At 36.8% G+C, this 22,964-nt stretch overlaps 1 protein-coding gene across 1 annotated transcript; it reads left to right on the top strand.

Moving 5' to 3' along the window:
• Window positions 1–7,284: 7,284 nt before the first annotated feature.
• Window positions 7,285–22,925, top strand: LOC146137992 (single-minded homolog 2-like). Its single transcript, XM_083394497.1, has 9 exons — window positions 7,285–7,469; window positions 14,659–14,876; window positions 15,309–15,401; window positions 16,212–16,325; window positions 18,276–18,481; window positions 18,876–18,982; window positions 20,190–20,337; window positions 21,111–21,787; window positions 22,319–22,925. Exons 1-9 carry the CDS (start codon window positions 7,295–7,297, stop codon window positions 22,636–22,638), a joined length of 2,058 nt encoding a protein of 685 aa, XP_083250623.1. The 5' UTR covers window positions 7,285–7,294; the 3' UTR covers window positions 22,639–22,925.
• Window positions 22,926–22,964: the final 39 nt, after the last annotated feature.

Here is a 22,964-nt window from a genome sequence, read left to right as displayed (position 1 = left end):
AAAAATACTAATCGTACATTTTTTGCTACAAACCTCTAACTTTATATGATATTTATGGTAATATTTTTTAAGGACAAAATACCATGCTCTTTTAGCACATACAATCTACAAAAACTATAAATTAACTACGTAAATGTACAAAAAGTGCTTCCTTATTTTCGAAAAAACACTTAGCGTTTCTCTAAAAATATTTCGCTTTTAGAATGCTACATATGATATCAACTTGTAAGACAAACAACGATTCACGTTTTCAGCATAATACGCTAATATTTAACAATATAAGTGTTATCGTAAGTCTTGTAGGTTTAAGTAACAAAGCAAGGGATTTTTTTAAAACATAATAAATTTACAGAATAAATCTTTGCAATTCAGTTTGTATCTGCAGTACACGAATGTACTGGTGTTGTCAAAAAAGTACAACAGACAAAAGTGGCGACGTAGACCCATAGGTCCACAACTACGTAGAACACTGAAGACAACAGGCATCATTGCTTTAGTCACGTATGGAATTAAGTGTTAATCAACAGTGTTATTGCATAGGCGAAAGAAATGTAAGATATGGCTAGAAGTGTGTCTGATATACGAACTTGCACAAGGTTCCATCATTGTGCCCAATAAACACTTTAAAAAATATTATTTTTGCGATTTGAAATTTTTGACTCGCTTTGTTTTTGTCTGAGACACCAATGTAGAATATTCGAGTAAGTATTCGCGTTCTTTAAATTGAAATGGTTTGATACCAGAGAAGCCAATAATCAATACTAGGGGTGAAATAACTTTAGCTTGTCAAATTTACTCCGCAAAAGTTAGCTTGACACTTCTGATCTAAATTTTATAGAAAACACTGGACAGTCACAGTACACTAATATAAGCGCCATTTTTTTTTTTATAATTTTTCCACTTTAAACTAAAGTTCAGCTTACAATGAGCAATTTTACAGCAAATTAATTTCATTGGGTTTATAAACCAACGTCAATTTAAGTCAAATTAGTTAATTATAGCTAGCTTAAGCAGTTTTGTAGTAACACTAATTGTTTCTTATTGTCTATTTAAATGATTCTGTGACCCTTCAAGCAACTGCTGTACTTAAACTTACTGCATTGCCATCTAGTATAAACAAAACCATACCACAATTTTTTACTGTACCAGTTGAAAAAGACAGACAGATAGTTAACCGGGCATGAAAGGTCCTTAGCCATGTGGCTGATAGTCAGACATTTTTTCTGCTAGAAACGCGAGTAACCCTGCTTTGAAGTTCAAAGTCAGACATTTTGTTACCCAGACAAGCGAAGTAGCAGCAGAACAGGCTGAGTTACTTGCGTTGTATCGCTCTGTTCAGGGAAACAAAATAAAAAGTAGGTTAAAATTTTAGGTTGTTCAGAACTATAGAATAATGGGTTTCCTACAGTATACTCATGAATTTGGAGTGCAAAGTGTGATAGATAGTCCAGATTTGCCAGATTTGTATTTGGTATAATATTTTTTGGGAAGACATAGACTTTTTGGTATTTTTATTTTTAGTTTGAGATCGTATGGGCGTGACAAATTATCATAGAAAAGTATGTTGGCACGAAAGCTTATTATGTTAATCACAAAATTTAAAAGATCACTAAACTTGTATTCACTTATATATGCTGTGTCATTTTTACTAGTAAAACCAATATACGATGTATGGTATGGGTTAACTTTTTAATATAATACCTAGCAATTGTAACAAAATATTCCTATGCTGGTGTCCTAAAATACAGGACCTATATTACCCAATAGCGTTAGACTGTTGGCGTAATTTCGGTATTGTATTTTTGTTAAATAGAAAATTTAAATTTTCAAACACGTAAAGTTAGGCAACAAAACGGGTAAAAAAGCGAAAAACCTTTGCAAAATAAGACGAGGTATAGCACATGCTTTAAAAAGAAGTCAATTACTTATAGTTGAAACGTATTTTAATGAGTAATTTAATTATAGAAACATCTTTCAGGTAGTAAATTATACAGTTTATTTAAAAACATCAAGTATTTCACGACCAGTTGACCAGGGTTTGGGAAGTTCATTTGAATACCTAACTCGAAAGTAAGCGCACTAACTATTGGTTGGAAGCTTACTCCTTTACCAAAAGTCGTCGTTTACTCATGTTAATTGAAAATAATACATTTGCCTATGGTAAAAAAAAAACATTTTTTTCATTGGTTGACATGCGTTAAAAACTGCGACAGTCCCACCAAGACTTAGTACTCGTTTAGGTCTTAATTAAAGAATTCGAACAATTAACAAATCAAATAATTTTAATTGGTTTTAGTTTACTATAAAGATGCACGATTGTCCAGCAATGTTACGTTATTTAAAAGGGTTAAGTGAAAAACATTTTAAAAGGGTTAAGTGAAAACAAGTTTTACCTGAGCTATGCAATATTTTTTAAACGTTGGTGAGTGTGAAAAACTTAAAGAAAAGCCATACCGTTTTGTAAAATTAAAAAGCGTATTAGAAATGTATTTAAAAACGAAAAAGTTGAGTGATTTTGTAATTATTGCAGTCACAAGTTACCTTAGCCGTATAGTTTATGGATAACAAGTACAGGTGTTAGCAAAATTCTCTTTTGCACCACAAATTACCATGCATTTGCTCGTCGTTTAATACGAATTTAGGACGCTTTGGGATACACTAATTTGGAATTTTTTTCTATGATTTGTTTGGCATATAGGATCTCGTTTTGGTCGCTGTTGGGACAGGTGCCGTGTATCCTGTTGACTTAATGGGGGTGGTAAATGGCAAACTGGTGAAAAAGTTCCCAAACTGATCAAAATCACAATTTCGATGTTAATGCTGTTTGCCGATCTTGAGGTTTAACTTTTCGTCAAAGGATCTATTCATTCATTGATGTCAAAGGCACCATCTGATATTACTGAAGAGTTGATGCAGTTCCAGACCTGGCATTTACATGAACGTTTTTCCTAAGTGCCTGCCGTTAATAATTAAGCAAATTTAATTACGTCCAAGTGATTGGCATGAGGTGAATAATAAAGAAGCATTGTGATTTCGCAAGAGATATCCCTCGTTTAAATAAGGTAATAGAGCCAGCAGTATGGTAATTTGTTAATAAATCGACAATGCGAGAATAAGGTTATTTTTGAGTTTATATTCCGTTTGTCAAAATTAAAGATTAGTGTGTCCTTTCTGTGATAAACGTTTTATGTTTTTTTTTTATAATATGTGGTAATATGTGTAAGAGAAAAAAGGAATTAAAACGATTTTATTTAAAAACGTTTTTTGTAAATGGACGCAAAATTATTCCGATTGAACAACGTATCAATCTTGTCCTGTATTGTTAACTTTGTATGTCGCATTAGGTATATAATCCGTTTTTGACCCAATAGCAAAATCCAGCTCTTTTAATTTAGTTCAGATATTTCAATTATATTTAGAATATTTATCACAGAGAGAAAAACTTTAGAGCATAATGATTTGAGGTTGCATTAAGACGGATTAAGAATATCAAACCCATACGGTACAGAAGCAGGTAGCAATTTCAACGTTTCGAATATCTCTTTATACATTTTCAACATCAAAGAAAAAACGATTATAAGGTTAAAAATAAATCGGTATCGATTGACTTGAAATGCTTGTAGATCGCACACCCCGAACCCAATCCTATTTTAAAGGTCAATATTAAATTCTTTCGAACTGCAATAAATAGGTTAAATGTGGCGTGGACAAATTACCTAAAAATTATTTGATATTTTATACGCAAATAACACGCACGACTTATAAATGTACGAGGCAAAAGTCAATCCATTTGTCGAACAAATCCGCCTGGTGACTTGCACTTGAATACAACGGTATATTTGTCCAAGTCAAGAGGAGATTTAACAGGTCGGGTCGCTTATATCATGGATACACACAAGTGCCAGTGAAAGATACACCCCATTTCGTTTCGATCCTGAAAAACGTTGATGGATCATAAAAATATATGAACCGTGTATTGGAATGTTTGTCTTCTGCGTCCTATGCTCGCTGCATTTGCTGGTTGTTTCTAACGCAGTTTGTGTGTTATAATTAGTTATGAAAACCAAAATAGAATACCCTTTGCTCTACGTTCAATAAAACTGATCTTAGCTTTAGACGGTAACAATTCTTAAAAAGCTCAGATTAATATTTTTAAAAATTAGGTATAATTAACCAGTGAAAACGTTTCATCCTATGGAAGGCAACGTTTACGGTTTTAGACCGGGAACGAACTGTGACTAACTTAAATAAAATGGCGTAGGTTGAGAAGAGTGTGTAAGGCCATGGCGGAAAGCTAAAACGTCAGATTGATATTACAGTAAAAACTTCTTGTTGACAGACATAAATAATATCGATACAGGCTAGAACTTTTTTTTGAAATGCAATATCTTCTATTTTTGGTCAGCAAGTCGGGCTTCACTTAGGTAATTAAATAGAAACTTTGCAATATATGGCTCTTGATACTATTACGTTACGGTGAAGGAGAGCCAATAAAACACATCTCATATAAATGTCGTTGACCTAAATGCTTTATGGTTTGCAGAAAATTAAGGCAAACAGGTATAATAATTACAGCGGTATACTAAATTGTTTTTTTTCAAAACTGATCTACGCAGTTCTCCAAATTGAGATTGAATTTTTTTTTTGAACCACTCTCAATAAAGAATCGCCAGGTTTCAGTGATTTCCAGGTTATTTGTCATATTCTTCGGTGTGCATGAAAACCAATTGTTTAGCTTTTCGCAATCAGATTAATATATAAACGGTTGATTGGTTATATGTATAGTTTTAGACTATATAGGCAATGCGAACAAACAGTAAGTTGATATAAAACATTCACTTCTCATTCATCCCAATCTATTCACAATTTTTATTCACCCTGGGGTGAACTATTCACCAGTTTATAGAACTTGATTTAGTTAAATAAACACTTAATAAGTTTATTAAAATATAGGTTTATAAAATTTTTGTACCCTGTGTTTTGCCCTGTGCAAGTTTCTGTTATTTTGATTAAATTGTAAATGTATTCCTTATTTTTTTTTAAATATTTATTTTTTGGGTCAGAGTTTAGATATAAAGTTATTCTGCGATTCTAAGCCTATAGTATATCAATAACAGTAAATACTAAACTGTTTACACTTATATTTATAGACATAGATTAAATAAATAAAATGTTAACCGCTATGTAATCGTGTCCACTCCAGTATACAGCGACTCAAAATGTACAAGATGAAGTTGCAAGATCAAAACTGTGCAATGTCGCTGCCCCACCAAAGGTTTGAACAAAATCGTAATGGTGCTAATGATGTTAATTATATTTAGGTATTTACTACTAAAACAATGTTGCCAAGGGTTAGAAAAAATGATACAAAAAATCATGGGCAGATCCAGGATTTTTGGTTTGGGATCGCATAATTTTTTTTAGTGATAACATTGGAAAGTTACGTATTTAACCTGAAGACCGGTGTAATAATTACACATTTTTTTATTAACTAAAATGTTGTTTTTTAGATAAATAATATATCGTTTTTAGCGCAATTTCTTGTTTAGCTATTTTTTTAATTTTATTTACTGACTTTAACATAAATGTTTTGTTCTTTATTTACCAATATGCATATATCGTTACAATTGTATTATGCCCGGCATGCTGTTGATATCTTATTTACAGATTTTTTTCATCTTTTGATTATTAAATTATACGAATTTGAGAGACCTTGATGTATCATTTATTGTTGCTATGGTTACAGCCTACATGCGACTAATTGGGTGATTTTTAAATATTATAGTCTGCATTTAATGAACATATATTTTTGTCTATGTTTAAACCATAAGACGAAAATTTTAACATCTGCTGTGAAGTAATTTTGAAAATATGTGCAATTTCGACAACCGACAACGTCACTATGACGTCATAATTCGACTAAAGATGTAAAAAGAATTCCAGAAAGCAAAAACGAGAAATCAAATCTATAAAACAGATTAGAATGAGGGGATATCTTGATTATTAAGACGAAATTCCTATTCTAGCGATGACGTCATCAAAACGTAAAATAGCCTTAACTTTAAAATTATGTGCCATAAAATTAGAAAAAAATATTTTTAGAAATAATTTTTTATTCTCGTTTGTTTGAGACCAATGCTGAAGCTAGAATTTAGGGGTTTATGGGGTCATACGGGGTGAAGTACACCGAAATCAAGTTGGTTTCGGGCAAAAATCAAGATAAAACGTCAAAATGAACATCTGTGCCAAAAAGCTCACGTCATTGTCACATAGCCCCCCACTAGTAACTATACGTGCCGCCAGAAAAACAATTATTCCTAAAAACACTAGTTGTTTCGATCGAACTCGTGCGAAAATGGAAGGGAATCCAGTCGTATGGCGCCCGACATAGATCCGTTTATTTAGTTTAAATTGGCAAGACGTAAAAAGTTTATACGAGGCATCCGACACATAAAGACATTTCGCATATTTTTCGCATATAAATAACAGTATAAGTAGCTTAATTTTCGAAAAAACGCACATTCTAGTGGTAATGAGTTCACGCGATTTAACACGCTAAAGTGCGCATGGCTTGTTAGGACTGAATTGATTTCCTAAAAATAGAAAACACTTAGCAAAAAGAAGTTTGTATTTACATAGTAAAAGTTTTCTAAAATATAGTTTGCCAGCATGGCCTAACAGTATTCTCGTTTTGAAACATATTTTTGACATTTGTACAAATCGTTTATATCTCAGACCAGATTAGAAATAGTCAGACTATTAGTCATGTGAATTGCAATATAACAACTTATGCAATTGCATTCAAAGCACCTCCTCTTCCACTCCATTTACGTTATTACTCCCAGCGTGAATATTCACGTGGTTTTTCGTGCGATGCACCTGCTTTTTCATGCCATGTTGAGGATTAGTAAAACACACAATGCATCTCGGACAGCTTGGCAGTCCAAATAGCATGTTTTTTTAAGGGGTGATTATTCTGACAAGGCAGTGTGGTACGGTCGTCCAATAAAAATTAGTATATAGCTTGGCAATGCTAGTTTTAGTCGAACGTTTCGCAAAAGTGAAAAGAGGTATTAATCCTAAAATAAGATCTCCGAAAAATTGGCAAACTGTGCGATTGTTTCTTTTTTTATAAATCATTAAGGTAAATAGACGTTTAAAGTTTTAACGAATTTCTTGAATGTACGGCTGTACGCAGATGCCTTGGAGAAATTTATGTTTGCTAACCTAAATATATAGAAGTGGTAACTCTTCCAGTGAAAATTTGTTTATTGTTTTAAAAAGTGAAGACAAAATGAAGGAGAAGTCGAAAACGGCGGCAAGGAGCAGACGTGAAAAGGAAAACTCCGAATTTTCGGAACTTGCCAAACTACTTCCGCTTCCTCCAGCCATTGCCGCCCAATTGGACAAAGCTTCAGTAATACGACTCACGGCCAGCTACCTCAAGATGCAGCATATTCTTCCCGAAGGTAACTCGACGTGCTTCAACTAAACTTTTTAAGATTGGCCAAATTTTATTATAAATTCGTTCGATTTACTTTTATCGGCGGAAATGATTTTATGCAATCTTTTCTAAGAACTCGGTAAAATTCTGTTAACAATCTTATGAATTATAGCATTCTATATAAATGACGAAAATGGCCAGAAATAAGTTTGGTTTTATATCGTTTGACTTTAACCCTAATCTGATAATGGGTAGTACACAGGATAATATCGATGCTAATTAAATGCTTGAATGGAGTCGACTACCAAAAGGCAATCCACAATATTTTCAACAGTGAAAAAGGTAAGATAACGACGAGTATAATGTGGCCTGTGGTAGTTAGAACGAATTGGTACAAAACAGCTGGAAATGATTCTGGTTGTTGCATATCGGTGGTGATTTTTGCATAAACGTCTAAATCTAGTTCAGGGACGTGTAGCAGCTTTCAGTTTTCGGAGCTAAACTCGATTTTAAAATGTTGACGCAGGCCAAACCAATTTTATAAGAAATAATTGAAATTGCCTTATAACTGTATAATTAATGAGTACCACAAAAACCATTGCAATAGTAATCGTTTGTGTGACACTTATACCATTCATAGTACACATGCAATATATAAATAACTGCAAAGAAGGCCTGTATTATAAGCTAAATAAATATTTAGCATTATTTTTTACATTTTACACACCTACCAACTTCAAAGTTGTATGTAACCAAGCGTAGCTAATTGTCACAAAAACACATATGTAAACCGGATGCCTTCGAAAAGGCTATTACCGAAATAAGTTGCTTCAGTCTATTATTTTGCTGGCCGGGCAAGACAAGGATAGAAAATCTACTCTGTGGTGAGCTTCGAAATTATCACCTCGGCCATTCCGGGACATACCCTTTACCGACTGAACTAACCTGGTTAGGCTAACGATATTATGTAATAGCCTGTCAGAAAGAACCCGGTATATTATAGCGAGTATGGCGTAATGTCACTATTACGCACAAAGAGAGAGGGGTTGTGAAACAATCGAAAAAAGCCAACTGATCCCATTGAAACCAATAACAGTGATATATTGGATAAATTGTTTACTTGACGAAAGCTGTACGGGCCGCAAAGTTAAATGCCGCTCGTTGTAACCTTTTGCACCATATTTTACCGATTTTAACACTTCTACGAAATAGTAGACTAATATATCAATGTTATTATTTTGTAATATGAATAATATTATTACTTTTCTCGTTTGAGAAAAACTATTTTAACTGAGTTCCCTTATATAGGCCAACATAGTTAGGCTACCGATTCAGTATAACATAATTTAGGTATGATTCGCCCAGTCCCAATACCCATGGCATGTGCAAACCGCGAAAATGGTAACTTACGATCCGCGGCTTCACGCAAGCGCGAAAGGCGCACGTTTTTGTGCCTTAACAGCATTGACGCGACGTTGCAAATAAGGGCGCAGTCACGTTTTTGTAGGTCATCTCCTTTCAATTTGCAAAGTCGACCGGGGCCTTTAAATCTTGCAAGTCACACTATAGCATATTAGTAGTAACGACATTGGATTAACAAAAATATAATGTTTGTCGCGTTATTAATAAGATTCATTTGAAAACCAGTAAAATTATTACAGAGCGTCAAAGCAAGTTTTTTTTGTATATTTTTTTGATTTTATTAGAGTATTTATTAAATAAGTCTGTTAGCCCTATCCAAATATGACATAATATAAAAACTGCTCTGCAGGGATAGTAGCTGACAAACGCGTGCGTTGATTAACTGAAATTCATCAATAAAAGAGACAATGTTAACGTTTTTGGAAAAGCGCACGTGTAATAGGCTACGGGCAATATACGAAGTCAAACCATATACAAGCGCAATGGGCTATACTGAGTGACTGTGCGTATAAATTGTATTCCCAACGTGACCGACACTCGACCTTGACAGGCGGTTAATCCATCACTACCCAAATGGGAGATCTTCGAGACCTGAGACACAAGAAATTAATCCGTAGGTGGCCCAAAGCTTGTCTGCTGGCAATTTGCCTGCCTAGAGGGAAGACCAAGTTCAACGGAATAGCACGGTTACTGGAGATGTTACATCCCAATGGAGTTCATGGGGTCGGCTGCCAAATGGAGACCAACCGGGACTACGCAAATAGATGCGAGATAAAATCTTCGCCGGTGCATCGTTTGATTTTTGAAAGCGCGCTGTTTAAAAGCCCCAATAAGAGGCGGGAGATTGTATCGATACCAACAGAGTACCTTGAACTTTCTCAAACGAAATTTAAAATCCCAAACAAACAACTCACCCCTTTTTTAGAATAAAATCAACAAAACAATTTTTATGTCTTTTTCCGGTATGCACTAACAAAATTTTTGGCATGAGCAATGAGCATGTTTGTAACATTAATCTTTAATTTACGCTTGGATTAGGTTGAAGGGCGATAAACAGTAAAACTTATGTTTCATGGCACAGGTCATACCAAGTCAAGACCAACGCACAATGAAATGGCACACTGGCATCACATAAGCATTTCGGGTCTTTAAAATTGACCACATCTATAAGTATTGTTTAAAAGTGGATAACTGAAAAGGCAAGTTAAAGCTATCTTACGTTAGAATCAACAAACAGGGCCGCTAAGTCATTCAAATTTACGAAGCGTGGCAAGGCAGGCTTACACGTCTGCATTTACTTAGCGGTTTCCATTTTCCAGCCACATCGTGGTGTTGAATATCAATCGACCAGGTTATAGCGCTCGTATTCCCGCAAGGGGTGGTATTCACGGCTGAAAGTTAACCCCTGCTTGAGTTATTGCCTGGCATGCTGCGAAAGCAAACCAGCAACATTAAGTTAGCATGGGATAAACAAATCCAATCTGCTGTGTATACACTTATAAGTGAATTAAAAACCGAAGCGCAAAATCGAACACCAGTTTTTCTAAATGTTTTTTTAGTGTGGATTGATAAAATAAGTGCATTATTAGGTCAAACTAATATATTCATTAATATATTACTTGTGTAACAAATAGTTTCAGTAGTTCGTTTCACCGGCAGAACCATTGGCAAAAAATGAAACGTTCTGGACAATTTTTAACGGATACGCATTTTTCGAAAGTATGAAATCATTCTCCAGTACCCTAAATGAGTTAACTAAATTGAAAAGTTTAAATTGGCTTCTCGAAAATTGATTTTCCGGCTCTTCTAAAGATTGAATTAGCAGGCATAAGTTAACTAATCGTTCTTTATCTATACTATATCCTTGGATTCCATGTCGCATTAATTAATTAGGGTGGTTCAAGTTTGAAAACAGGCCAGAATGTTATTTGGATATTGGCCGCGGGTAACACAGATCAATCAGGTGCAAAACCAGGATTTTTGTTTCGGGGGTTGCATGAATAAGTTTATCTTTTGGCCGGAAAATAGAAAAATTAACAGACATCGAAAGTTTGATTATACGCGACAATTTTTTTATTTTAAATATATCTCTTGTAGTGTTGATCTTATGTTTATATTTAAATGAAAGCAAACATTCCCACATAACGCAAAGCAGGACCAAAATATGCGAATGCCCAATATTTTACCAAATTTATTATTTTTATTTTCTTAATATATTCCTTTGTTATTTGGTGTAAAAATATGTTGTCTTTGGGCTAAATAAAAACACGAGCCAACGCGTACCTCAAAGTTAAGTAATATTTTCACGCAGCTGAAACCTATTGCGTTTTTGCCCTCTATCCCCAAGAAGCCGTGCATGAAGTGCCTTAACCGATAAACCAACGTCCAACGGGCGCGTTCACTGTAAGCCGTCGGTGCGTGAATATTAAGTGCCAACAATTGGCACCAAGTATTCGCTCTCGGTAGAAATTAATCACCTGGAGCGTACGCTCGTCGTCAGCTGTTGGTCATATCGCAAAGCAAACCCCGGGACTCGCCGGGAAAAGGGGGCGGCCCGAATCAGAGGGCCGCATTATCGCAGGAGGGTCAACAGCGACGCCCAAAGCGGCCAACACGGAACGGGAGCAGCTGCGCGGGTTCACCAGCAGGCGCAAATATTAATAAGCGGGGAGCACTTTGGTGCGCAAATAAGGTCGCAAATCCGTGCGCACACAACGACCGGCAGCCTACCTCACCGCACCGTGTCAGGGCAAACGACATCCAGGAGGGCTCTCACTCGAAATTGCCAATCAAGCAGTCAGCTGCTTTCCCTATATCGCCCCAACCGACGTCTGCTTTTTTCGGTAGAGAGGTTTTGTCAGTTGCCAAGTGTTTGTGTCTTTTTTACGCGACAAAGCTGCTGGTTATGGCACTGGTTATAGATCATTTTTATTTTGAATGGTAATATTGACAGTTTGTATAAAGTTTGGCGATTTTATTCGCGAATAAATGGTCGTCAATGGCGTGTTGACGGATCTTTGCGCGATATGATTCCGGCGCATCACACAGGCACGCAGCATTTAAGCGCGGCAACAAATCCCTTTTATAGCCAAAGCAAATAAATATCTGCTCACAAAGAATCGAGGAAAGTCGAACGTGGACCGAATAGCGTCGAAGAAACCGCAACATGATTCTCAAAACAAGACAAGGCGCAAATATCGATTCCATAAATGTTGTGGGAACCGCGGTGCGATTTGAGCCCGGTGCGTCCCATCAGGTCGCTATTAGTCATAGTGGTGTCACAATGGCGGGCGCACACCTGTTCAAATGGAGCAGGATCGCAGCGCCGGTCTTTGTTCTGGCTGATGTCAGTGTAAGCCGGCTGCGCCATTTTGTTCCGCTGGATTGAATAAGCAACGGCCCGTTGCCCTTTGCCGGCTCCATTTTCGACAGCACCCGGAGTACAATACGCATATTGGGGACAATGGTCAACCTGCTTGGCGCTTTGCAAGCGGGAGATTGGTGATTAACAACAGATTTACCGCTTTCTTGTTGTCTTTGTAAAATTGTAATCATTAGGAATAAAAATAATTTTCCAATCAGCAGGAGAAAGCTTTTTACCACTATGCCCTTTTTCACAGGATGACCTGTTTTTTTACCACTGTAAATAAACAGTTTAAACATATTTAGTAAATAGCAGAATGCTATTTTGTAGTTATTTAGCTTTCCGAAAAAACGTGCTTACACTAAATACACTTAAATCTTTTTTGACGTTCGTGCCACGCAAAACTATTGATAAATAATCCCCAATTAAACTATTTTATTGGATATCTAGATCCTAGATCAATTTTAAATTTGTTTTTCTCTTTTAAAGCATTCTGTTCTGTGCAATTGACGCTTATATAAAATATAAAAGTAGAAAGTCGTCGGACAAATTATGTCATGTACAAAACCTTGGCGACCTAGTGTTGAAAATGACGCAATTGATTGATCACAATTACGTCATGAATGACGAACAGTAAATTTAACCGCATAATAGGTCTGAAAAATGACGTTTAGGCAACTTTATTTTAGCAAAAATTTCATTGAATATTTATTGAGTCAACCAATTGGAAATGGATTCCAAATTCGTACAAGCCTGAGTAATGTAAATATGGGGTGGGTTTGAATAATTGTAGATTGCCAACGCATTTATCGCAGGATAATGCAAAGCAGCTTCCAACTTTTGTTACCGCTTGGTGTTTGTTGTGCTTTGGGCTTATTTCAAGGCGATTTCGATGCGGTTGTTATTTTGTGCGAACAGTATCAAAAGGTGCGCGGGTGAGAAAATGTGCGAGAAAACCTGCAGAAAGGAGGCCAGAATCGAAACCGACACGACACGACGAACAGGCTCTCACGACGATTTAGCGCGTTTGTTGTGTTTGGCCCGAAGAGGCTGCGCCCGACAAAAGTGTGACGGCACTTAGCGAACGGGCCATTAAAAAAGCGAGAGCCCGAGAACATGAGAGACACCGGTTGTTGCTTTAAAAGACACGCGATGTCGCTGTAATCCAGCGCCGATCGACCTGTGAATCAGCGGCATGCGCGCGCATCACAAAGCAACGGGCACTATCGTCACAATGCCGGCTTAAGACACCCGTGCGTTGTTTGCCGCCGGGATGAAGGCTAGAAGCTGCGAAGAACTGCCATAGACGAAATGGGGTGACGGTATAACACCCACGTCAGAGCGACGAGGGAGCGTAGGGGATTTGTCAACCGCTCGGAGTGCACAGGTGTGCGATCTGGCACTACGAAATGCGCGGGACTTCGACCGTTTTTACCGTAGAGTTACGAAAACTTTTGTTTCTGTCCTCGTGACAACCATTATTTCTTCTGATACTACCCATTATCATAGGAATATATATTTATATCTACTGTATTTAAACTTAAAAAAGAACTGTTGTTTTGTTTATACCGTACTACCTTTCTCAATTTTAGGAGTCCAAGAACCGATAGTGGCTTATCGAATGGGTCTAATATATTTTAAGTGATACCTTAGTTGTACAAAATGGAAAAAACGGAAGTTATTTAAATAATTTTTAAGCACCTGAGCAACATTGGATGTCCCCGGCGGGCTATAGTCTTAGGCCTGCGACACGATTACTCCAACGAGTAGTTTTATAGCAGTTTTAAATAAAACGTGTTATTGGCGCAGCTAATTGATCAAATTTTTTATCGACAAGTCTATGGATGTCAAGGGCACTAATTGTGTTTGTTATGTTATCGATAACTTTGTTGCTTCAGTGTAAGGCCCCAACAACCGTAGCTGTAAGATTGGCATGTGTTTTACGAACATGGGTGGGCATTTTCTTTTCAAAAAAATTCCCTTTTTAAACAATAATGACAAAACAACATCTAAAGATGGACTTTAGGTTTTTTGCACTTCAGTTAAGGTTAATCTGATTGATAAGAAATGTGTCTGGTCCGACGTTTAATCTTCATACGCATATTTGAGCCTATAATATAAGGACATGAGGCAAAGTACTAATACATTTATGTGGACAATGTGTCCAAAATATTCTACTTATATTTAAAAAGATTTCCAGTCGCAATTAAAATACGATTAAAATTCGCCAGTTCTGTTACGCTTTTCAAGATTGTCAACATTACCTAGTGTCTGCTATTATTGATCATCCCAAGAGCCGAAAACTCCATAAATCCAATAGACAAAACATTTGTGTGGCATGTTGCAGTGCTATCGTTCAGCAAAATAAAAACAAGACTTAAAAAAAAGATTTGTGCTCCAGCGACCACTGTGTATATTGTATTCACAGAGTCCCAGCATCACCATCACCACCATCATTACCACAACAACTACGCGTGGGGTGCTGGCAGAAATCCATTCGTCGGCTACGGGATTCGAACCCACGAACGACACTTTCTCGCCTCGCACCTGTTACAAAGCTTGGACGGCTTTCTGTTCGTTTTGGGTGCGGACGGAAAAATAATGTATATGTCGGAAACCGCTTCAGGCCATCTTGGTTTATCGCAGGTATAGTTCTATTTGTAGTATTTTATATAAAATTGTGGGTTATATTTTGACGATTTCGAGATAAATTTAAACAACCAATGGATTTATTGAGGAGCTCGGTTTACTAATAAAGTTCAGACTATATGTTAAAGACATGATTTTAGACGGTTACTAAAAATCATAAAAATCAATACCAAGAGAAAATAGCCTGTTTTTATGACAAATATAACAGAAAAATACCCCTCTTATCGATAAGTACCAAATTGCATGTAGAAACGTAGCATAATTATACAGAACGCTTCTGAAGACAAATGTTGATTTTGTCACAAATGGTAATTTTTTAAATAGTGTTCTTTTTAAGACTGTCAATAACTGCAGGTTATCAAAAAAAACTAACCACTTTGACAAAAATAATCGACCAATAATGACAGCAGAATCTGTATTTGTGTGCAGGTTGAGTTAACTGGAAACAGTATATACGAATATATTCACCCTGGCGACCATGACGAAATGAAAGCAGTTCTCACTGCACCTCCGCCACCACCAGCTATGGTAAACATCAACAAATTCAAATCTAATTTTGAGAGAATAGTTACATTCGAAAGACAATGGTTCTTAACTTTTTGGCACTTGCGGACCGGTAATATACCAAACTTATTTCACGGATCGTGACCAGAATTTCGAAAGCACTATTCTTTGCAGAGACAACTAGGGCTATTGTCATAAACAAGCAACACAAAGGATTATAGTATTATACAGAGCTATATGCAATCTTGGAATATTCAAATAAAATCCGGACATTTTATGGAGAATGGTCATATTAATTTAGTATAATCATAGTGAGAGGCGCAACAATCAAAGTATTATAAGCTACCTGGTGGGCTAAGAACATCCATTACAAATTTGATAAATGTAATAGTTTAATTTTGTACACTGCAGTAATGCAACAATATATCTTTTTGGAAACTATGCTGAAGCGATTTACAATCAGACAAGCACAGGAATAAGTTTTTAACACACAACGTTCATTTAGTTGCAAGTAGTATAGGAAATACACAGCAAGTTGTATTGTTGTAAGTTTGCATGAATTTCTATTCTGAGATAGAGTACTTAAAACTGTCCAACCCAAGTCGAGAAACAATCATCTCATGATTTACTGATGCAACCTGTACCTACGCTCAATTACATTAGGCGGAGTTATCACGAGATAATTTTGTTTACCGTTGGCTGTCTTATACAAAAGAAAATTACCTACTTGTGAATGTTGATTTCACATTTTTTGCGCGATAGCCTACCCGGTGGTTCACATTTATATAGTAATGCCGAAAGCAACGAGTAACAATTTAGTTTTTTTAGGGTCCCGGTTTTCCACAAATCTGTCCGGAGTACGAAGCGGAAAGATGCTTCTTTACTCGGATGAAGTGCGTGCTGGCAAAGCGTAACGCTGGATTGACCAGTGGTGGATACAAGGTGGGAGAATTTTCTTTCTTTTATGAGGGAAGTAAATTCAGTTTAAAAGCCAAGTGATGGAAGGTCTTTCTAACAAAATCACCTTTTATTTTCATGTTGTTTTACTCACACGTGTTAACGTTATTTCCAGTACGCATGTTTAATGTGTCGCTAATTGGGTTTATAATATGAAAAATTACTCGTCTGGACTACAATTCGTTATTAATCGCTGTAGTCGCGTCACGAGTTAGAATTGATATTTGTTCGGCTAGTACAGTGGTTCTCAAACTCACCTAACAAAAATCGAGACACCTAACAAAAATCAACTAGACCTCCTGAAGGAGAACATTTTAATTTCGACGTGTTTGCGCTCGTCATCAAAAGCTACGATTAGTTGTTCATTCACGTGATTGCATGCTTTGAGCTGAATTGTGCATTGTGACGGCATAATGATACGTTGTGCTAATAAGAATGATGTTTCTACAGCTTGCTGTGCTGCCGTTGTGGGTTGCACGGTCGCGGTTTAAAAACTTATCGTGAATGCTTCACTCAAATCAAGTGATTTTGTTAGCATTACAACACTAAATACGGCATCAGCAAGCCTATCTAAGACTGTACGTGCACCCGTCCCACCCAAACGTGTTATTTTATGTTTATTTGTGTGTATTTTTAAGGGGGCCGCGAGCAATTGAAAAAATTGCTAGGGGACCGTTGCGTAATTTTTTAGAAAAAGTTTGAGAACCACTGGGCTAATAGAATCTCGGTTAAGTTGTTTTTCGTTGATTCTTAGCAGAATATGTTACGTTAGGCTATTTTATATTCCAAACTGGATGCCTAATGAAACGACACAGAGCCGTCATTTTTCCAAACAGCTTTTTTTACTTTAATAGCTAAAGCAAATTAACTTGATAAACTATACATTTAAGGTATTGCTAACATTCTACATCGTAGCAATATGACGATTTTTAGAACCTTTTGTAAGATGTTGTGATCAGCTACGTGAAGCGTGCGCCTTGTCCAGCAGTCTCATGGCGTTTGCGTTACGGACAATTACGCAAGTCCATAGAAGTTTCGAGGGCAGAGACAATTCTTGCACGCATTCTATGCAACATCAAAGCGCCTACGCCCACTACAAGAAATATGTCCACGCTAAATTAGGTCTACTTCTCTTTTCTAGCACCGCATAGGCTGGGTTAAATGCATAAGAAGGTTGTCCGTTTTTATTTAAAATATTGTCGAATTGCACAGGCGCTGAATGTTGCGCAAGATTGCCAGCATAATAAAAATTAATTACTTAGCTTTTGGTTGTTTTCGTTTTGTTAAAGAACAAGGATGGCGAACCACTGACCCGCGACACAGATTTTGGACCCACTTGTCCCTCTAGAAATACAAAAATGTTATCAATCATTTTCAGGAAAGGGTAAAAGTAAAGAAACAATTCTTCGTTATAGGGCTATACTGTATAAATTAGGGCTACCCAATCTGTGGGTGCTGCAAAAGTGCCCGATGTCTCTGAAGAAATGAGTTTACTGATAAAATAACCACATTTTATCATAAATGACCAATTCATGCAATTTTGCAGTAAAAATTGTTTGAAAAATTTGTCAACTCGGATTACAAATCAAAAATGCATTATTTTTTATACCAAAACAAAATTGGAATGTCCAGTCCAGTCGTTTATATAAAATGCCATTACAGACGATATGTTACCGACGTGTGCCTTTACTCAGTTATTCCTAGTTTTTTTTAAATAGTTTTGATATTACAAAAAAAGTACAATATTTGATTTTTTGTTGAAGCACACCAATCATGGACAAAACATAAATAAAATTGTATTGTGAGTTAGATGCGTCTGCCAAACAACTTAAAAACACGGTGAATGAACAACATACAAACACGGGGAAGGGAAATAACCACAATGTTGTAAAAAAGTGACATGCGTAAACAATTTTGTTTTGTTTACATTTGAAGGTCATCCATTGCACGGGCTACATAAAGGTGCGATACTTTCTTTTCGATCAATTCGATGGTTCTGGGGCCGGATGCTACCATAACGTTGGCGTAATGGTTCTTGGCCAATCATTTCCCGCAACGTCAGTGACCGACGTGCGGCTGTGCTCGAATATGTTCATGTTTCGTGCTAGTCTCGACCTAAAGCTGATTTTTCTCGATCAACAGTAAGTGCATTAGTAAATCGTTAAACACGCATTTAGGCAGGTAACCTTTGCAACTATGCAAAAGGTTTTAGCAAAAACATCTTGGTTTAGGTTTAGGCTAATATTTTGATAAACATTACAGCATATGTTGCCATTTATCGCAAAAGTACCGGTAAAAAAGTCTGGAAAATCTTTTGCAAAATGAACTGACAAAACCAAATGTACCGGTTGACTTATCAATCCTAAAATTAATACGTTTGTGCCGTTTTACGATTATATTTGCATAGTGTGATTTATCTAGCCTTTTACTGTTTTGTGTTGTATTTTGGATAATTATATTGTACAAGATTCACGCATCGCTTTGTTACTAATACTTTTGCATGCTTAAATAAACGACCACCCATTTGTGTCACAGGGTATCCGATCTGTTGGGTTACGAACCACAGGATCTTTTGGATAAAACCTTATACCATTTTGTCCACATCTCAGATGTGCATCATTTACGAGACGCCCATCACAAACGTAAGTCAGAAGATTACGAAAATTCGCCAAACCTTTGACTGCCGTAGAACTATAAGACGTGAAGAAATCTTAGTAAAATAGATTTTTTTCCTCTGCACCTGTTATATTCATTTGTAAGTCGTACTAATTTCATATGTTACTAATACACATAAAGCAGGCTACATGCGTGCTAGGAGCGGATAAACGATTTTCGTTCGGTCGGGGCATGAAATGTTTAAAGATGACACCACAAAGCACCGTCAAAATGTTTCGTCGAAAATAATATAAGATCCACAAACTTGCTGCTAACTTGTGCGCAAATAATATCGAGTGGAAATAAAACTGGTAAAATGGTGCGCACGAAGAGCGAAAAAAAATGTGAATTTGAAAAAACTTTTACCTTAGAAAAAACAACTTTTACCTTAGAAGAAGACTGTATTTATAAGCGTACAATGTTTTTAATCAAATCAATTTGGCTGAAATTACATCGTGGAAAGGGTGTTAGCCTTTATTCATAGTGAAAACCTGTAAAACAGTAATTTTCAGAAAGGCGGTATGTTTTATCTTTCATTTAATTTATTTAAAGTGGCAAAAGAGTAATTTATATAGAATAGAACTTTTTATGTTATGTTCATATTTAAAAGACGACAGACAAAACTCAAATATAACTGATAACTTCACAAAACAGCTATTTTGGAAAGTTCCCTATAGGACATACTGCGACTTTCAAACCGAACACAACAAATATTAGGCGTTCGTGACAACCCCAGGATAGGAACTTGGTAAGCGATAATTAAACTGGTTTATTTAATGACGAACTTGAAAAATGTCACCGCAACCAAACAACTGCAGTGTGGTTACTGATCGTTGGTCACTTACAATTCATTGATTAAACCCCGGAATCAACTGTACGCAAGTTACAATAATTCAACGCTTCGCGGGCCACGAACAATAACATCTGGGTATGGACCACCCTGGTATATAGTATGTGCGTTGAGAACACATATGCCTTGCCTTGTTTGTCCGACAATCCTGAAAAGTTTGTATACAAACTTTTTGTCACAGAAGTTTAATTTTGGCTATTTGACTATCGTTATTTTGATAATATAACTGATTTGTCGCTCTATAATATTCCAATTACCAATCTTTAAAAATATATTTAAAAACTCATTAAAAAATGTAAATGTTATTTTTATGACCACTAAAATCATAAAAAATCTTTTTGCAGTTCTCAACAAGGGTCAGGTTAAAACGAGGTATTATCGATTCCTTACCCGAGACGGTGGATGGGTTTGGGTACAAAGTCACGTAACGATTGTTCACAACAGCAGGTCTTCGCGGCCTCACTGTATTGTCTCGGTCAACTATGTTATCAGGTTAGTATCTGTAAATTTTATGATTAAAACAAGCTTAAAGAACAAAATTGAACGTCGGTTTGTTCTACGTTCTGTATAGCTGCACTTCTCAAACTTTTATTGTCTGCAACGTTTTTATACTAAGAAAACATTTTGCAACCCTTTAGGTTTGTCTTTTTCTTTCCTTTGTGCGTATTTCCCAAATATTATGCAACACACCTAACGAATTGTTTTATTAACTCTTTATTTTATTTTTAATTAACGGTAAATCAATACAACTACAATTTATAAAGAAGAAATACGTCACATACAATTTATGCAGCCCTAATCGCGTCCACTAAAACTCATTGCGCTCATTTGGGAAGCCTTGTTCTATTTAACACCACGTTTTAGAAATAAAACACCAAAATCATTAAAGTGAAATCGATCGAATCAGTTGCGTTAAACTTGTGACCCGCTTTGTACTTAAACATACTGTTTTTTTTGCTCTTTATATGTAGCCTAGTATTGTGGATTCATGCGGTGCACGTACAAAGTTGGTTACCTCCCCTGGATTAAAGAAATAAAAATGAAACAGATTTTTCGTTGCATAACGTCGCCAGTTTTGGTAATAAAATGTCGTATCACTATGGTATACCGACAATAAAATGTTAGTTACCGACAAAAAAATTGGTAGTTATAATTCGTAGGCTATACCGGTACTAATCTATAAAAATGTTCAGGTCAATTTTACTTTTATTTAATGCAATTAAACCATTCAAATCAGTGTATTTAAATTTCACGTTTTTTGTTAGCAATGTGGAAGCCCGCGAACTGGTTATGTCATCCGAACAAGTGGAGCCGTCGAAGGTGCCGCAGTTCCAGAGCAAGGGAAGTTACAGCGAGAGGAACCGTAAAAAAAAACAGCAGAAGGCCTGCAAGACCTCCGCAAGTACATCGCACCGTCCAGATGCGAAAGACGGCGACAAGTCGTACAAATCCAGGTTGAGAACGAGAAAGTCGGCTGAACACTACAGCGATGACAATCGAGACTCACAGGGTAGCGGCAAATGTGATACGACAGTTGGTGTCAGTGAAAAATGGTTGGCCGGTCGGGAGAGTTATTGCTCCCCAGAACAAAAAAGGCCGCGATCCTCACAGGAAAGCACCTATGCAGAAACGAGGCAGCAGCGGTCGCCCGCAGACGAGCATTGCGACAGTGACCGTGCAACTGCCCCCAATGTAAAGTACCTCGACTGGCACCAGCGCCATTCGCACGCCTACGAACAAGAACAGCGAGCTCGAGACTACAAGGACCTCCACGCTTCTCAAGAGCGGCGTCTAACGGAAAGCGGAAACCTTCAATCCTATCACCACCACGTCTTGTACCATTATCACCACCACCATCACCATGGATTCGGTGTAGATCCTAGTTTGAGAGAACCAACTATATGCGACCGCTACGGAGTTTTTCCTAATCAGCATTCAATTGGTGAGGGCAATAATATTTAACTAAAATATAGCATGTGTTCGTTAAAAACTTTTAAACGGTTTATAGCCAAAATTGTCCAATAGACATTTGTATTTCTTTATTTTCGGAAACAAACATGGGATTTTGTTTAACACTAAACCCGGTACAGTGTTAATACGTTTAGTTCTGCTAGCTGTAGTAGGCCTATACGTTGTAGCATAGGGAAATAAAAACCAAAACAGTTTGGTCGCAAAAACATAAAGGCGAAGCCAAATCCCTGTCAACCGAAATAAAAACTAACATTTATTCAGAAATCCAAAGCATGGTCAATTTAAAGTCAATAATAATATTAACTTGTCCAGTAGGCCTGTCACGCCAAAATCGGTCCGGCCGGATCTTAGGGTTTAAGGATAAATAAGGGATTTTGAAGGCCGGACCACTTTTGGCCTAGCCGAACATGTTTTAGCGGCTGTTCCAACGCCAAGGGATCAGTTTTGGTCCCGGACCAAATTTCGCGTTACCGGCCTACATTAACGTATCATTTTTTCATAGCAAATCCTTGGAACAACTTCTATCCACATCCGCACCAATACCCATCGGACCCCGATCCAACCGCCTTTTTGCCAGGCAAACGTCATCGAGCCGACGTCACAAGAACAGAAGGGGAGTTTAACAAGTCGGCGCCAGAAAAAGGCTTAGTTGTAGCGCCCTCCTGTCGTTACGAAGCCAGTAATAACGGTGACGTGGACACCGTGAAGAAGTCGTCGACAATGACGTACGAAGGCAATATGTCTCTCAAGTACGTAAGCGATAACTCTGCATTTTCTTACAAGACGCACTATTCCAACACAGCGTACATGCAGCCAACCTAAGGAACTTCTTCATTGATAAAGCTAGCTGTGCGAGTTGAACGCAACCGTACCACGAAGAGAGTTATAAAGCATGAACTCTGGAATAATAATACCCTAATCGTTTGCGTTAATATGTTTAAAAATGCTGATCTTCTTTTAAGTAAAATGCCTCTTTACTAATGTATTCAAAAAATGCTTTAAACAACCTGGTGTTTTTACGACAGTTTGCACAAAAGTTATGATGAACTATTAACTTTATGGTATTGTGATGTTTGTTTTTGTCGCACTTTTTTCTACTTCATTGAAATAATTCGCATGACAAGCAGCGAACAGTATTTCGTGTAGTG

This window comes from Ascidiella aspersa, chromosome 7 (genome assembly GCF_963924565.1).
Source record: "Ascidiella aspersa chromosome 7, kaAscAspe10.2, whole genome shotgun sequence".
Taxonomy (NCBI): Eukaryota; Metazoa; Chordata; class Ascidiacea; order Phlebobranchia; family Ascidiidae; genus Ascidiella; species Ascidiella aspersa.
Note: the sequence above shows the minus strand (reverse complement) of the source record. Positions and strands in the feature narration are given on the sequence as shown.

What these genes read in the sequence shown, in the direction of transcription:
- LOC146137992 (XM_083394497.1), top strand. Translation starts at nt 7,295, where the DNA reads ATGAAGGAGAAGTCGAAAACGGCGGCAAGGAGCAGACGTGAAAAGGAA. An exon ending in TCGGTCAACTATGTTATCAG is followed by an intron (nt 20,338 to 21,110) that starts GTTAGTATCTGT and finishes GTTTTTTGTTAG; the next exon opens with CAATGTGGAAGCCCGCGAAC. An exon ending in TCCTAATCAGCATTCAATTG is followed by an intron (nt 21,788 to 22,318) that starts GTGAGGGCAATA and finishes ATTTTTTCATAG; the next exon opens with CAAATCCTTGGAACAACTTC.